General features: G+C 36.1%; 1 protein-coding gene across 5 annotated transcripts in view; it reads right to left on the reverse strand.

Annotated features, from left to right (window-relative positions):
- Nucleotides 1-17,849, reverse strand: part of LOC111043318 (potassium/sodium hyperpolarization-activated cyclic nucleotide-gated channel 2) — a 325,145-nt gene extending 307,296 nt beyond the window's left edge. For 3 of the 5 annotated variants that reach the window (XM_039421602.1, XM_039421600.1, XM_039421604.1), the window contains exon 1: nt 17,600-17,847. In XM_039421602.1, coding sequence (XP_039277536.1) covers nt 17,600-17,673 — 74 coding nt within the window. In that variant the 5' untranslated portion in view covers nt 17,674-17,847. Of the gene's footprint in view, nt 1-17,599 lie in introns of all 5 variants that reach the window. The other 2 variants (XM_039421603.1, XM_039421605.1) reach the window with 1 other exon arrangement.
- Between the last annotated feature and the right edge of the window lie 395 nt (nt 17,850-18,244).

The following is an 18,244-nucleotide window of genomic DNA, read 5'->3' on the forward strand; positions in this document are numbered from 1 at the left end:
AAAGCACGAGTAGTTTGTACAAGTCTGTTGCTCCTATATTCTTATGCTCTTATTTGACAATCTTATTTCTGAAGGCATTATTCAGATGGTGATGACTTCTCATAACAGATTTGTCACTGTTCTCTCAACTTCAGTGGAATTCTGGGAGCCAACCCCTTCACTGCAAGGTAGGTAGCCCCTTGACTGATCTTCAATGACGGATTCGAATTCCAATTTCCTTGTCATAATATTGTTTCAAATATTCACTTCAGAATCTGATTCTGGCTACTTGGCGGTGGGTAAAAAACGGTCATTGAAAAATTGAAACACCATTCATTGCATAAGAAGACAACAACCAAAATAACAATGGAATATACAGCGTCAATTGTAAAATGTTTGACATAATACATGAATACTGAACTATTGTACTACCTACTCAAACTTCGAAATTTGTTTGATCCCTACGATCATTCATTCTATTCGATTATCATAGTACATTATGTACTTGAATAAGAGTTTAGTTTCTATGTGTTCATGTCAGATATGTTGTATAATTGTTCTATTAGCGATAATATAATCATGATATTTCACCTCTACTTGAGTGGGTTCTGTATCACGGAACTACCATAACTTGAAACCTAGAATATGTTGAGTAATTCATTATAAAAGAACAAAGAATTGCGTTTCCCTTATTCAGTTAATTCAATTGAGCTGATTGAATTTCCAAGCATCACATTTTCCAGCATGTGATTTCTCTCGTGAAAAACTCTTTGGTAATTTCTTGCCGTAGTTCCTTATCGTTCTTCTCCTCCACTCTGATTGATTATCTAGATGTTATTGAGTCTGGGCCGAGTAGACAGACACGGCGATTCGGGAATGGTTGCCGGCAGGTCTACATAGTATGGCGGACCGAATCCAAGGAGCCGATGTGATCTGCACGTGGAGAGGAGGTATGGAAGGAGGTGGTTGAGGGAGAAGGGGAAAGAGGAGGAGGAGCGCCAACCCGTTCCTACTCTTATCGTAAACAGTGATGGAAGAGTGTGAGGAGAAGTCGGGCTCAGAGTACGGACCTTTTGTATTGATTTTTCCTTTTTGAGAGCGAGTGAGAGCCATCCGACAAGGACAGAAGAGGCAGAACACGTTGTTTCGTTATCACCGCACCGCACCGCACAGCACCGCACTGGGTCGAGGCTTGGACTGCTTATCTTGGCAAATTTGCTTGGCCGGCCGAGCCGACTGTCTCAAGTGAGCCTCGGACTCTGTCAGGTCAGCCGCAACAAATTGCCACTGACAGGCGGCACCGCCGCTTCCGGCTACTATACTGCCCTCCGCCCCTTTACAACTGAAAAGTGTAGCCTCCCTTCTACAACAGTATGAAAATGTATTTAGTTGTTACCTTTCCCACTATGAAGCCTTGAAAGTACACCTGGCTTTAAACTACTAAACGAACTTATAGGTGAATTGAAGCAATCGTGTGTATCATTTCTAATGTGCATAGTATTATCGTCGCCAATAATAGGATTTAAATGAGCAACACGTTTTTACCTGCGGTGATGAGCAGGCTATGAAACCGTCCAAGTGGCAGACAACCCTTCAAAGGTATTCATGTTTCAGGATTATAGCGTGCGAGAAACTGACACGGTCTTCTCAACTAACGCAGTTAGACAATTAAGATAAGTGGGAATCAGGAAATTGAGTGGCAATTATACAGTTGCGTATAGTATTATTGTGGCCAGTAATAGGATTTCAATCAGCAACATATTATATTTCCTGTGGTGATCACTTTGAATTTGTAATTTCAACTCTTTATGGGTAGCATTCTCCCTCGGAATCGATTTGGAGAGAATTTAAAATTGAAATTGAATTCAATAGAAATGAATTGAATAATTTCCAAGCTAGTATAGGAAGAATAGGATCAGTACAGCCAGTATAGGATCCTTGAAGAAGTACTGAGGTGGAACGGCTGAACTGTCTACATTCAACGGCGATGCATTGTCCACATTATACTTTATTGGAGCTCAAATGTTCATCAATTCAATATTACAACGTCGTCACTCGATCTATTGGAGCGAAAGTGGAAAATTAATTCCGAGTGTTAGTACTCTCTAACATCACTTCCGATCTGTAAGATAACAAGACTACAGCATCAGATTATTTATTTATTTATTTATTCCATTGTCATTACAAATCATAATTATAATAAATATAATATGATTGGGAGAAGACAACAGGCATAGCCCAAAACTGTCTTCTCCCAAATTTCACAAATAAAAGTTTCAAAAAAGAATAAGGTTAAGATTTCACTTTCACTTCAAAAATTCCAATTTCCACTTCAAAACTAAAGACTAAACTGAAAATTTTGAATTTTGATATTTAAAAACTGATTAAAAACAAAAATATTTTACTCAAATCTCTACAGATTGGAAATTTTTGAGTAATTTTGCAAAATTTTGAGCCAGAAAAGAAACACAACACTTCACTATTATTATGCCTTTTATAAAGTACTAGCTGGCCCGGCGAACTTCGTACCGCCAAATAGTTAATGCATCTCATGACAAACTTTAGCTGGATGCACACCTGAGGAGGCGCGATGCGGCATTTTGCATTCAGGTGCTTCTTGCTTATTGGCTTTAATGGAAACACTCACACACACATCAAATCGGGCATGTCGTGGAACGGTGTGATAAGGCAATCTCCATAAGATCAACTCTTTGTATGTTGTATCACCAAGCCGCTCCTCCTCACGTGTTCTTAGCCTTAGCTTTATCTGATGCATCACTATACTTTTATGAAAATTATCCAACAATCAGTATTTACATTTATACCTCAATATGGATTTCCTATGTGCTAAGTTAGTTGTGCAGCAGTTTGTATTTTTTCATTACTTATTATTTGGAAAGTGATTCTCCTCGAACATTTACTATTAAAATTTTTGTATATAAATTTTCCAACAGCAAAATAAATAATGTACAAGAAATCAATTGATTCCAAACACCGAAGACAGCACAATTATTCGAAACAAAGCAATGTCTTTGGAGCATGAAAGTCTTCAACCTGAGGTCGCACTGCTGGATGGTTATACAAACAGAACAGTCATTTAGATTTTACTCGGGGGGTTTAGAATAATAAAATACATGGGCGGTTATGGAGCAGCACACACTATTGTCTACTATATAGCGACGGCTGCTGGATGACGCAATGATTAAAACTGCTGATTTTTATTTCTGTGTGTGGCCAGCTCACAAATCTTCTCCCCTAAGGATTACATGTAAACTTTGAAGGACCGTAGAAAAGAGTCCTGAAGTCGGATTATAAATTTGATAGGCCATAAACCTGGCCCTGAACATAACGAACACAACTAAATAAAAATCATCAAATTCGGTGCACATATAAAAAAGTTATTGAACGTCAAAATTTGAGGCTCGATTTTCATTTATATAGAGATATATGGAATTTTCAGCCTCCATGATTTCGCTACAATAAAAGCAATCAGTATTTATAAGCATGATTGTATGAATCTTACTCCAGTAGAAAATAATTAGGGGATAGAATCAAGTGATACAGGGAACATATAGGAGTATCAATCTCAATGTAACAACCGAAAATGAAGTAGGTCTTTATCAATAGAAATGTGCAACTGGATAAAGCAACTCAATACATGCAATATGCAATACGATCTCCTAAAATGGTGCAAAGATACAAAGATGAACAGCTTGAGTTTGAAATGATGCCAGCTTTTCATTGGCCGTTTGAATTGAGTAGGGCCTTTCCTGTATCTCCTAGAAGAGCCTATGAGCAGGAGGACGTGATGGCAGCGTTCGAAGCGGAAACAACACAACACGATAATTGCTTTGATCTGGAAGTTAGTGGACATTAGAATCTTGTTCCGGAGCCTGGTTAAGTCATAGCATGCATCCTCTTGGAGCAGCAGCACTTCAGTACTCGCTCATGATTGTATTGCTCATACAGAATTTTGGTCGTACTGTAGTTGGGTACATAAAAACCTATTCTGAATTAATAAGATGTTTTATATCATTGTTCATTGAATTATTTAGTGGTTGTATTATTGAATGATCGTTTTTACAAATAGATGTAATTAAGCTCAAGTCACATTAGTACAATTTTTTTTAAATTTTTTTATAATAATAATAATATCGAGCTACCTGGCTGGCTCAGGTCTGGTGTATAGTAAGTTACATTTTATGGAGTATGCAAAATGGACTTGCAAATAATGGCGGTCAGACAAACGTATGTTCTCCTGACCAAAAAATACACAACGTCTCAAAGAATTTAGAAATATACAGTGCATATCTAGGCATTTGAGACTCATGAGCTATATATTTGTTGTGTATCTGCCATACGCTAAATAAATAAATATGGAGTATGCAACTCTGGTTTGCGCACAGGCATTTGCCCATCCAGACAATGTTCTAAAAAGTTATTTGGCTTAGTGTATTCATGAGATTGTTTTTTAGGAAAGTATTGCTTTCCAAAAAAAATTAAGGTACCCTAATTTCATGTTTTCTATACGTTTCAATGTCCCCTGAGTCCAAAAACATGATTTTTGGGTGTTGGTCTGTGTTTGTGTGTGTGTGTGGGTGTGTGTGTCTGTGAACACGATAACTCTATTCCTAATTAACCGATTGACTTGAAATTTTAAACTTAAGGTCCTTATACCATGAGGATCCGACAATAAGAAATGCAATAAAATTCAATTCAAAATGGCGGAAAAAATAGCGGATAATGGCTAAAAAACCATGTTTTCAAGGTTTCCTCGAAAACGGCTCCAACGATTTTCTTCAAATTTATACCCTAGATAGCTATTTATAAGCCTATCGACTGACATGAGTCTCATTCCTGGGAAAATTTAAGGAGCTCCGTAATATTCCTGAGAAGAATGAATTTTGTTAAATTTCTATCACGATTTTTTCAAAAATGACTTGACCGATTTTTTTCAAATTCATACCCTTCATAGTCATATATCAGCTCTATTAACTGGCATGAGTCTCCTCCCTGAGAAACTAACAGGGGGTCCACCCCATCCTTGAGAAATTTACTTTGTAACCTCCTTCTCGTGCGTGCGGATAATTAGTAAAGAAACATGTATTTCACGGTTTTCTCGAGAACGGCTCAAACAATTTTCTTCAAATTTATACCATGGATAGCTATTTATAAGCCATATCAACTGACATGAGTCTCATTTCTGGGAAAATAGCAGGAGCTCCGTAATATTCTTGAAAAAAAATGGCAGATAATCATTAAAAAACCATGTTTTTCACGGTTTTCTTGAAAACGACTCCAACGATATTTTTCAAATTCATACCCTTCATAGTCATAATCAGCTCTATTAACTGGCATGAGTCTCCTCCCTGAGAAACTAACAGGGGGTCCACCCCATCCTTGAGAAATTTGTAACCTCATTCTCGTGCGTGAGGTAGGTAGGTAGAGCAGTTTATTCAAAAGAACACAACATGTCGATATTTTATTTTTAGAACAGCCACAAAGTAGGAGAACATTCTCTTCTCTGTGGAACAGCTGTTTTGACAACTCTTTAAAAATCCTCAAATTTCATAATTCAAACAAAGGAAAAAGTACTCTGAAAACAATAACAATAGTATAATCGTAGTTTTAATAAAATTATTTAGCCACCAATCGGCATAATGTTATTCCCCTAAATTATCCTCGTTTAAGAATGAGGCTTATGGATCAATGAGCAAGGAAAGTTGTGTGAGTGTACCACACCAGATTTTTGTTGTTGTTTGTATTGAAACTCTGTTTGAGTACATAAGATATTTATTAATGTTGTTATTTAGATTTTTTTTTGGATATAAATATCTTTCTGTCTGTCTGTCTATGAATCATTCCTTCACTAATGTATATCGATTCGATTCTGAACATTCGATTATGTTTGCACAGCTTTCCTTGGTGGAGAATACTCTTTCGGGTGTTCCGCCTTGCCAATTAACTCCATCGTTTTTTCGATTATTCTTGGAATTGTAGTAGATTCTCATCAAATTCCACATCGTTAGAAAATATCGGCTCATTGAATTAAATACTGTTATGTTAATACTTGGAATGAATAGTAAATAATGTCTTCTCCCCAAAAAGTGGCGATAGGTGACAAGTTTTATAATTGCTCAACTTGTACGGTACTGTATTCTGATCCAATGTACTGTATTTTGACATTGAGAAAAGTCGAACTAATAATTTACATACTTCTTATTAATCATTTTCTCAAATACAATTCCCAGCAAAATTTAAAACTGATCATCTATTCATCATGAACTTCTATCTCTATTGCTATTGTTTTTTATCTATATTTTAATGTCTTTTGTTTTGTCAATTGATTGTAAATAAATTCGACTTGATTCTAAATAATGTTTGTTGAGAATTTCGTCACGCGTCACTCTAATTATTGAGAGAACGTAAAAGAGTCCTTGTACTGCACCATATATTTCAATGGTACTCTCCATCTATCTGCGATACTTCTAGTTGGGAATTTTCTCAAGAAGGAAAGCGGGTGAGTTCAAAATCCCCGGGGTGGATTCAAGCATACAAAAACGAAGCAATAAAGGCACAGCATGGCGCAAAGGATTTGTAGATGGAATTGTGAAAGGGTGAGAGAAGTGATAGGGAAGAGGACGAGCGAAAGCTCTCACTCAAGACCAGAGTCGCGATGTAAAGTTACCTTGGAAACAATGGAGAGCTGCTGTGTCTGGCAACGTCTTCACAGTTTCCTCTGCTTCTTCAGCTTCCTAAACCTCTTCTACGGCTCTTTCTTTCTCTCTACCATCCTCAATTCACCCTTCTGTTTTGCTTCTTCGGTTGTTTCTCTCACCCCTTCGCTACTCCTAGGTGCTGTGCACCCTTTTCTTGTTTCAACTCTTGAAATATCGCTTGAAAGTGTTGGAAATAAGGGAGATCGACAAAATTCACACCTAAGGAAGATTCATAATTTGCACCTACAGGGAGCAACGGATGTGGAAGAATCAGAGAAGATTCAATATGTTAAGTTTGGAAGATCGGAGTACATTTTTTCTTTCAATAATGCTTGAATCGAGTTTGAGATTCTACATCTTGAGAAAGTATTTGAATCTCTTCAACTCGTTGAGAAACAAATTGATGATGAATCAAAATCGATCCATGCATTACGAATATTCACTGAACCTTCACGAACGGCAACTACTCATAAGTTGACTGCTTTTCATTTGATTCAGTTCGGTGTTATATTTAATGTTGATATCCAAATCTCCAACTACATTACAAATTGGCAACTTTGAATGTGTATGGAATCACAAATAAGCCTCTCCAAATACATTTTTGCCAATCTTGTTGTCGTCTGAATTCTACAAAATTGAACAAAAATTGACATACTTGACAAACTTGCATCAATATCTAATACGTAGTATTACACAAAAGGCTGTGAATTGTGGCTTGAAATGATATCACAAGACATTATCTTGTTCTGTGTTAAGGTTCTTGCACGAAGATGCAGAGATGAAAATATCGTATTTTTGAATTATAAAAAACATTTGATAAAATAAGGTATCATACATATAAATATAAATTAAAAATCCAAGTACCCTTTAAATTGTTCAATTACGACATGTTTCGGCTATATAAAGCCATTATGAAGACATAATAATACTTGATAATGGCAATAGAAAGAAAAATAAAAATCTCAGTACCCTTTATGAATTATTCAAGACTTGAAAATGGCATCAATGTCCGAAACATGTTGTGATTAAATAATTCTTAAAGGGTACTGAGATTTTTATTTTTCTTTCTATTTCTATAAAAAGTAGCCCTATACAGAAAAGAGATAGATTGATAATGACATTATATAGCCGAAGCATGTTGTAATTGAACAATTTTAAAAGGGTACTGGGATTTCTAATTTTTATTCATATTTAAGAGCAGCCCTAAAGAAAAACATACAAGATATCATACAGTTTATCTAATTTAGATCCATGTCAATCACTTTCTAAATGACTTTTGATAACTGTGATTGGGTTATTCTAGGAATGGGATGAAATAAATAATACATTAATCTATTCCCTGGAATAAATAATAATAATATGATAATAAATCATTTTATTTGTACACGGTATAACCATACAAATGAGTTGAGTATAACAAATTCTAACAATGACTAAATTAAACCACATGAACAAAATGTTTGGCAACAGATAAACTAATAACAAGATCCAATTATAAATTTGCATACAACCACGCTCAATGGAAGTACCCACATTACAATCAATGAACAATATTAATATGAATTGCTAACATTCAACAAGCTCACATTGAAAGGTACAAGGTAATTCCTAATCAATAATATAAATAGATTCAACACATTCAAACAACTCAGTAACTTAAATACATTCATTAAGTTCAGCAAATCCAATAAATTTAATACATTCAACAAATCCACTAAACTCAAATACTCAACAATTTTAGTTAACTTATCTAATTCAATTAGTTTACAGACTTCACTATCAATAAAAAGAACCTACTCAATTAACAATAACCATTTTAAAATATTTCCATCGAAAAGAATCGTTATTGGTTATGTAGCCCTAACGATTTCAGAGACCATAGTATCTGGAATAAATAAAATTCATCTTGGATTTTCATGTATTTATTTGCTACACGGTGTGACATTTCGGGGATTCTGGTTTTGGGTGCTCATACCCCGGCACAAAATAAGGAATGACTCGAAATTAAAATTGACTAAAATAGAAGATCAAAAATAAGGAAAATTACAAATAATTGGTTACTCCGTGGTGAAGGTTTTCAGGGGTTTTCCTTGGAAATGTATATTGTGTATTTTTGTAGCTTGGTAGTGCGTGGGTCGAGGAGCTTTGGAGACGGTCACCGGTGGTGGTTTCCGGAAGGTTTCCGAAAGCTTGGTCACTATTTCTTATGGGAAGGAAGGATACATCTTCTCCATACTGGCCCAAGCTGGTAGAAAGTAGACTATCTGAACTCCAGATGGCGTATACCATGAGTAAACTGAAGCAGTTTCTGTCTGTGAGGATGCCACCAGTATCACTCTTGGGAAACACTGGGCAGTTTGGTGAGCGTGTACCCAATCTTGAGAGTGAGACTACGCCGGGGACGCACGTCAATGTCAAACATGGCTAGGCTCCCAACTCTCAACATTGGAAAAGAAAAAACTCATCGGAAAGCTTGCTAAGCTCATATCAGTACGTAGATTCATTCTGAGTCCTTCATGAGAAAAGGCATATCACTTTCAACTTCTATTTCAATAAAGTTCTAGCCGAAGTCCTGTTGACTGAATGGAAGTGTGAATAAACCCAATGCAAAAAAAAATCACTTAAGTAGAAAGTTCACAGTGCTATTCAGGTGACTTAAGTAGTCACCTAACTAGTCACTTAAGTAGTCACTTAATGATTCACTTAAGTAGGAAGTTCACAGTGCTAGTTAGGTGACACGTTGCTGCTCTACTCTTACTCCAAATGAAGTAATGCCCGGTGAAGGGGTGAGCGACTTGCTACTCATTTGATCGCTTGTCAAAGCTGCCTTGATTGAAAAAAATCATTACAAGAACTACGCTGAGTTAAATAATACGTAATTATTATTTACGTATAAGTAGAAAATCTACACTGATGTATGGTGTCTTTAACACTTTCAGTGTGGTACTTGAATGTTTTTACTTTCCTTGCCCTACTACCATAGGTAAGGAAAGTATTGCTTTCCAAAAAAAATTAAGGTACCCCAATTTCAAGTTTTCTATACGTTTCAAGGTCCCCTGAGTCCAAAACATGATTTTTGGGTATTGGTCTGTGTGTGTGTATGTGTGTGTGTGTGTGTGTGTGTATGTGTGTGTGTGTGTGTATGTGTGTGTGTGTGTATGTCTGTGAACACGATAACTCCATTCCTAATTAACCGATTGACTTGAAATTTTAAACTTAAGGTCCGTATACCATGAGGACCCGACATGAAGAAATTCAATAAAATTCAATTCAAGATGGCGGAAAAAATGGCGGATAATTACTAAAAAACCATGTTTTTCACGTTTTTCTCGAAAATGGCTCTAACGATTTTCTTCAAATTTATACCATGAATAGCTAGCTATTTATAACCTCCACCCCATTCCAATTTCTTGCAACGCTTTTTGTGCAACTAATGGAAATTAATCTCATCTCAGAGGGTGAGTTTTGTAGTGGAGTCCTCGCCAATAAACTGAGGATCCGTTCTCCTCAGCTGGCGAGCTTGGACATCACAGCTCAACGATCCGCCATCAAACTCCGTCCATCTGCTATCTTATTACTTCATTCCTCACTTCATACTATCTAATAGTTATAGGCCTGCGCATTTTCTCCAATACATCATTTCCGCGACAAGCAGTTCTGCAGAATTGCTTTGATCCATGACCCACACTTCAGATCCATATCAATCTTGGCTCTATAAAAATTCTAATAGCTCAATAGCAATGGATAGTAATGAGTAGTAATCAATGTAATGAATTTTATAATTACTACGCAAAGAAACACCTCGAAAATGTTTCTCTCACTGATTTTCTCCGTTGCAAACTTATGATTTGTAATTGTTCATGATTTTGTTAACCGCATTGTGAAAAATAATTATATTCAAGCAAAGCAAAAATTGAATAAATATAAATTGATCTGTAACTCATACGAAACAAACGTTTCAAATTTGAAATACTGACTTTGTAATAAATACTGCGAGAACTGTTGAATATATTCTATATTTCCTTTATATTCAGGTCGTTTTCAATGGAAAAACAAACAAAAAAGAGAAAACAATAATGGAAGCTTCATTAATTCTCAAGAGCACAATTTCAAATGAGTTCACTCAAAAAAGAAAATCACATTTGAGATTTGTCAAAAATGTAAGACTTGCTGACTAAAATCATCAAATTGGATGTACTAGATTTATCAAGAGAGATAATTTGTTACGAAGGATACTCTTGCTATATATTTATTTGTTCAATAGATCTTGTCTAGCGGCTCTCTTGGAAGAAAATTGTAGGGTGACGTTGAAAAATGTATCGCCCGTAGGAAAGAAGCTTACATAATGTGATATCCGTACAATAACAAGAGTTGCTTTGCAAAATGGATGAAATTCCATTAGGGCTGTTCCAGCGCAACGCAACGGCTCTCATCTAAGTAGAGCAGGTCAAGGCAGTCGCTCATTGGCTCATTTGGCAGCTTTCTCGCGGAACCAGCACAAAAACAACCAATGGTAAGCTAGCTGCCAAAAAATTGAGTAGTTGCGCTTTTCAACCCCTCAAATTCTACTCTAATATCAACTTTCAGAAGAGATTTGCCATGGTTCTCGTCAGTCTTCTACTTTCAAGATTTACTTGAATAATCTTTCATTTTCAAATCCAACCACAAACATCCATTGCAATTCAACAACAAACATATAATACATGGTCATCTTGAAGGTCACATTGGCCGTCATCATGAGTAAGGGTATTGATTCGAGAATTGAGTACAACTTAAGCTTTTTGTATCTTACTATAAGTTGAGTTTTAACACAAATAAAGGGAAAATATAAATTCTTCACACTAAATTCCAAACTATTATTCATTATTCCACTTCTTTATCACATCAAATTTTTATATTTAGTATCCACTATCACATTTTAATAATGGCCAAGATTAGAATGAAAACCAGGTGCATTGTACCTTACTGTACAACGATAATCAGTATCAGGAATGTTTAGCACCACTGGACCATACATTTATGACATTGGCTATCTCTCAAGATCTTCATACTTTCCTTCTGACCTGCTGATCATTCAAAATTATTGTCGTGGAAGACTGGAATGATAAGTTGGGAAAACAAAGCATTTCAATGATAACAATAGGGTATCAGTGCTAGTGCGTATGTACTCAATGTGAATTATGATCATAATATTGGTGCAATGCATGGAAGGAATGACAGGAGTACTGTACGTGGAAAATCGTTATCCCTTCTTCAATGTAGATGTCGAGTTTTGACGATGCTGCTTGATCCTCCTACGCACCACATCTTTGCATCTTGACATTTGGGGAGGCAGCAAGATGCTTCGTTCTATGACCTTTTATATTTGAACTTGAGTTTGATCTTGGATAAATGAGTTCATTATTCACATCAAGCAATTCTATCAAGATAGCTGTTATTCTTTACAACCGAACAAGTCCATCAATAACGTCTACTACTTCCACAATCTCTCAATTCATTAATCGAATTCAACAGCAGAAACTCTAGCAATTATGACACAATAATTTTATGGTTCTTCAGATCAATATCTTAAGAACTTAAGTCCTAGATCCTCAAGATCCTCAAGTTCTCAATATCTTAAGAACTTTAATCCTAGATCCTTGAGTTCCTTAAAGCCTAGATCTCTTGTAGGTCGCAGGCTTAGACTTTCCGGAAACCAATCTCTCTTCATTGCTATAATTGCGAGTGCCATCATTCGCAATGTTGAGTCCTTCGGCTGAGTAAGCGATATCCCATTCACTGGAACAGAGCTTCCAAATTCTATATTCTCAAGAATGTCGGTGAAATTAGATTTTTGGTTTGAAACTAATTATTTTATAATGACATTTCAGTTCTTTCTTAATTTCCTGAATTCTCTAAACACACCTAAATTATCCTGTTCTACTATTTTAGAGGAAACTGAACAGTTAAGGTAAAAACATCAGAGAAATCAAATCGAATCATTTATTGTTAAGAAACATTGGAAATGTTACAACAACGTCAAGATATCATGTCCCAAATATACAATAAACTACACTAACCATGTCATAACTAGGCTATATGATCAATACGAAAAACATACAACACGCCAATCAAAATTCAACTGCGAAAAACTCATCCACCGTATACAGACATTTCCCGATTAAGAAGTCCCTCAAATACGTCCTGTAAGCTGTAAGATGCGATATCCATCACTCTCACGGACTCAGGTAGGCAGTTGAATAATTTTATGGACATTTGCTGCCAGCTCTGTTTAGATACTTCGTAACGGCAGTGTCTGACTCTAACTTTGTATTTGTTACGTTATGACTATGGAAGTCAGAGTTTATTTCAAAATCCTGAATGTTTCTCCTAATGACATGTAAAGCAAGCATTCAAATATATATGAAGATGACAATGTTAAGACACCCCTTTCTATAAAAAAATTCCCACATGGTGTGCGAGGCGGCTTTCTACGTAAAATTCTCAATGATTTTTTCTGTAACCTGAAAAAAATGATTGCAGCAGAGCAATTTCCCCATAAACGGATACCATACACAGAATGACTTTGTATGTAAGAAAAATACACATTCATTAGTAAACCCACAGGCAAACCCACAATTCCATTATAATGAACTTATAAGAACTAGATGAATTATCAGTCACCCAGAAAACAATTATAAAAGCTGGCCTTGGCCTTTGCAGAAGATTTCCATCTGATCAGTTGTTCCTGACTTTTGATGTTTTCAGAATTAGGCAACTCTTCATCAAGGCAGTTCTTTTGTACATGTTTAAGAATAAAATACACTTCAATTCAGAGCCCAATTACCCTCATTTTACTAGGCATGCGCGATTTCATCACTCGGGTCTCCCGCGTAACTTACGCTCAGTTTGCGACAGGAATATATCATTTCTGTGTCACACCATTATGAATAATATTCCTCATGAAATTAGTCAGCCTGGCATATATAAAATATCCAAATACAAAAAAATCGTCTCAAACTGGCTGAAGACTATGGATGTAGATCAATGTGAGCGGCTGCTACAATCTGCCTACCAACACTAAATTGGCCTACCTAATTTCCTCTTTCTTTCCCCCTTTCTCTCTTTGTCAACAGACTGTCAAGTGTAGACCCTTTTCTCATGGATATATCCCATGCCATTGCGATTGCTCCGTATTCAACGTGTCTGGGTGTGTGTGTGTGTGTGTGTGTCTTTATTATTAAATAACATATAATGCTATCAGTAGAATAATAAATAATATACAGTTCTGAACTCATTGACCCACGAACAGGCCCATCAGGCCTATGTGGGCAATTATTATTTCACTATTAGGGTTTAGATCTGCTTTGCAGTGCAATTTTCTCAGATCTTAGGATAAACTATAATAGTCTAAAGCTCTCTATTTATAACACTATTAATAGATATCAACCTTTATTATTTCTTATAAAATGTATCACTATTATAATTTAATATAATTAGCCTATTGTATTACTCCTTAGGTCATGAAGTTTTATTTTACACAATTGTTACGTTGTGCTGCTTGCATTTTGTGCCCTTTTTAAATATTGTAATCATGTATAATTTGGCGAAATAAACTCAATTCAATTCAATTCAATTCATTAAGTCTTCGCAGAAGGAATATGCTTTTATTTACGTTTTTGGCAATGTAACTGGTATGGCACTTCCAATTTAAATTTGTGTCGATATTCACTCCAAGGAAATTCATTGACTCTTTATCTACTATTTTCGTGTCACAACTGAATATCATTTGTTTTCTTAATGTTTAGACTGAGGTTATTTGGCTGCACACCAGTCTTCTATAGTTGAATTATTTTCACAGATGATTGAATGTATATCTTCCTTATCTCTGTTATTGAAACAATAACATAATATAAATTCTTCAAGTAGGTACTGAAAAAGACTCATAACGGAATTATGGAAGCTCATCATCACTTCATCAATGACAGTCCTCTCCTTTACTAATAGATTTTTTTTCTTTTTGGGATCTATTGGTTTATCTAGTTATTGATTAGTTATTATTAATCAAGCTATAAAATAATTCATTCTGTATAAAATAAGTTGAGACTTGCCCCTAATCGGAAGAAATTACGGGGTTGCCAAATCGTGTGATATTGTAACTCCCTCAAACTTTCAATTTAACGATAGAAATGGATGTGGAATATCATCCTCGATAGTAGTGATAAATAACCTCCAGGGTTGAAGGTTTAAAAGGAAATTGAACTTTTTTGAAGAGATTGGAAACAGTACGAAAATTTGTTTTTCTTTTGATTATCACTTCTTTCAGAATTATTGGGCGTCGTAATGCGTGAAAATTTCATATTAAAATAACGGGGAGAATGTCTCTTTTCTATTGGTGATGTAGATCATTTTTAACTGATCTATAGTAAGTTATTCTTCAATTAACGATTATGTTCGTCAATCTCCAGACATTTCAAGCATGTCAATCATGAAAATACTAACAATGTTTGATTGATTTTTATTCTTTGTGTTGATGTTTTTTTAAGTGACCCCCAATTGTAGCCAGTCATTCAAGTCTTCATGAGAATATGGCTACATGAAAATTTGAAAGTTTTGGCTATCTGATGATTCCAATATGAGTAATATGTGCATGGATAATAGATTAAAGTGAATTTACGAAGAAATTATTCAAATCTATTGATGTTCTGCACTGATGTTAGACAGGGATAACTGATTTAGGATTTTCGTTAAATAATAGTTAAATATTAATTAGCATTTGAATAAATGCATTCTCTATTTAATTCCATCAGTTAATAATCCTTTCCCACAAGTTTATTATGGTTTCCACATGAATATTGAGAATCTTAGCCTTAAGCCCTTGGAGTCAAAACTGTCCCAACCTTAAGCCCGTAATATGTGTGATTTGTAAACATTACCCTCGTCAAAAACTGAAGGTTGGTGCTGGTTGTCTCCCAAAAATGTATTATAATTTATCTCTGGAATCAGCAATATTACAAATCACACATATTACGGGCTTGAGGTTGGGACAGTTTTGACTCTAAGGGTTTAAGCCTAGCCACAAATTGAGAGGTAACACGACGTGACACAACGTGACGTGAGTCTGCTTAACGAGTTAATACCATGTTCACGAGCAAGCACGTGTGAACATTATAATATTTTCATGTGGTATTAACTCATCTATCCGACTCGTGTCAAGTCACTTCGCATAAAGATTTGCGACAAGCCTTATAAGAAAATACAATGAGTTTTGATGTACATTTTATAACGAAGAAGATTACAATGCCGTCTAATGAAGAGTACAGAGTAGTGTGTTGTCTAGAATAGTTTGTACTATACAACTACAGCTACATCGAAAATCCTGTCAACTTTTAGAGGTTACAGTGAGCATACATTCCAATATATTTCCATGAAATACATGAATAATTACACTCTGTTGAATCATTTCATGAGCTCGTAGCGATTAGTGTAGAGAAGATTCTTCAATTAAAAGTACTTCAACACAAGCACAATATCATAAATATTCATCCAAGGATTTTTCCATAAATTTGAATCTGATTATCCAATTTAGATGGGGTGGAATCTTTGGTGCCAGGAAATGAATTTCGAAACACGTAAGAATAAATCTCTGATGTGCTGACTTCTAAATCAGTCATTAGAATTGGAAAGTTTCACCATATCTATGGTTCTTAGACTTCTTCAGATGAGAAGTTATATTACCGGCTAATGTGAATTCAAGGGTAGTTTTATTGAGCATTCTCAGCAATGTTTGAATTTTTATTGTTGCTGTATTGTATGCTTGCAATTTTTACTATAAGAAAATAGAGGAGATCGATGGAAAGTGGAAGAATGCAGAAAAATGGCAAAAAGGACTTATCGTTTTATACAGATCGTCTATAGATTTTCAATGATTTATCAGAACAATTTCGCCTTGTTTAATGAAAAAGTTGACAAAACATGGGAAACTAATTTTAGTGAACGTTGTATGAATCAATTTACACTGTAATATTGAAAGAATAGCCATTATTACTTCATAAAAAAGTGAATAATGATAATATTCTATTGATTGATTCTTCATCCAAGGAGTGGATGGTCAGTAAGGTCCGGAGAAGTCCAACGAACCGTCCAAGAGTGAAAGTTAATGCTGTTATATTTCTCAAGACCCCTAAGACAGGTATGAATGGACCTACTTCAAGAAGGTTGAGATCTTGAGTGCATAGCCTTTGAAGCATCCATGCTTCGTCGATTCAATAGGTACGATGTACCAATAACGCAATTTTATTACTTTTGCAATAGAATAATTTATAGCTTTTATTTGAGCAGTATTTTCAAAATGGCGTGCTCCTAGTCAAGGTGCTAGTTAAAACCACGTGACTGCAACTATGACAGCTTTATGTTGATTTCTGACCCAAGTTTTGGCGTGGCGTTTCTTCCAATATTTGGAGCATTTGTTCGACTCTGATCAGTAGATAGTTGTGATCGCTTTCTGAATAATCAAAGCATGAGAGCATTCAACACTAGACTAGATCTAGTCTTGTTGTTAGGGTATAATACATTGGCTTTTCACAAAAATTCTGTTAAACCAATGGATAATGACATAAATAGATAACCATAAATTATTCCCACTATAATCTTTCCCAGGTCTGTAAACGTTAGATTACAACCAATTTGGATATGGAGTTTTGAATATTTTTGTCCTCTATGAGCTCTGCAAGGTTTGTAAACATCAGACTCTAAGGTAGATTCCCTATTACAACCAATTTGTGGTCTTGAAAATCAGATAAGAAACTATTAGTATATTAGCACTAGGTATGTGATTACGATGAATTGGCTCCTGGGGGCGGCTGAGTGGGCCCCCTGACCTAGATATCGGCTAGAGTGAGGTTAGGTGAGGTTAGGCTTACCCGGAGGCGGAGAGTGAGACGCGCCGCTGCTGGGTGGAGGGTGGACGGTGCTGTGGCCTGGCAGTGGAGGCCATGCTGCCGCTGCCCAGTTGTTCGAGGCGATCGGGGAGAGACGTGTCGCTAGCCGCATCCCTTCACAGCTGACACCATACTAGGCTAATCAACTCCTAATCCTCAACTGGCACTGACACGCGCACGCACGCACACCTGCACCCGGGCACGGCCACTGCTCGGCTCGGCTGACACTGGTCGAATGAGCACAGCACAGCACAGCAGCACCAGCACCAGCACCAACACCAAACCAGCAGCTGGCAACTCAAGCGCTGGCGCCGTCGTAACCACCCCCAACCACCACCTCCACATCACCACCCCCACCCCCACCATCACTGGAATCCCACTTATTTTTAGAACGTGAACTTACCAAAATATACATACCATAGTGTACATTTATCTCGTCTGTCAAGTGTCAAAGAGAGGCGAGATTTCGGAAACTGAACATATTTTCTAAATAGGGGATGATTCTGTACAATGATATCTTCCAATCTCTTCCATACTTGATTACTGGAATTTGGGTGAGAATCCAACGTATTTTTTGCACTCAGCAATATTTCACTTATATTCATATCTAATAGCGTTCATTATTTG

This window comes from Nilaparvata lugens, chromosome 2, assembly GCF_014356525.2.
Source record: "Nilaparvata lugens isolate BPH chromosome 2, ASM1435652v1, whole genome shotgun sequence".
NCBI classification, from domain to species: Eukaryota; Metazoa; Arthropoda; class Insecta; order Hemiptera; family Delphacidae; genus Nilaparvata; species Nilaparvata lugens.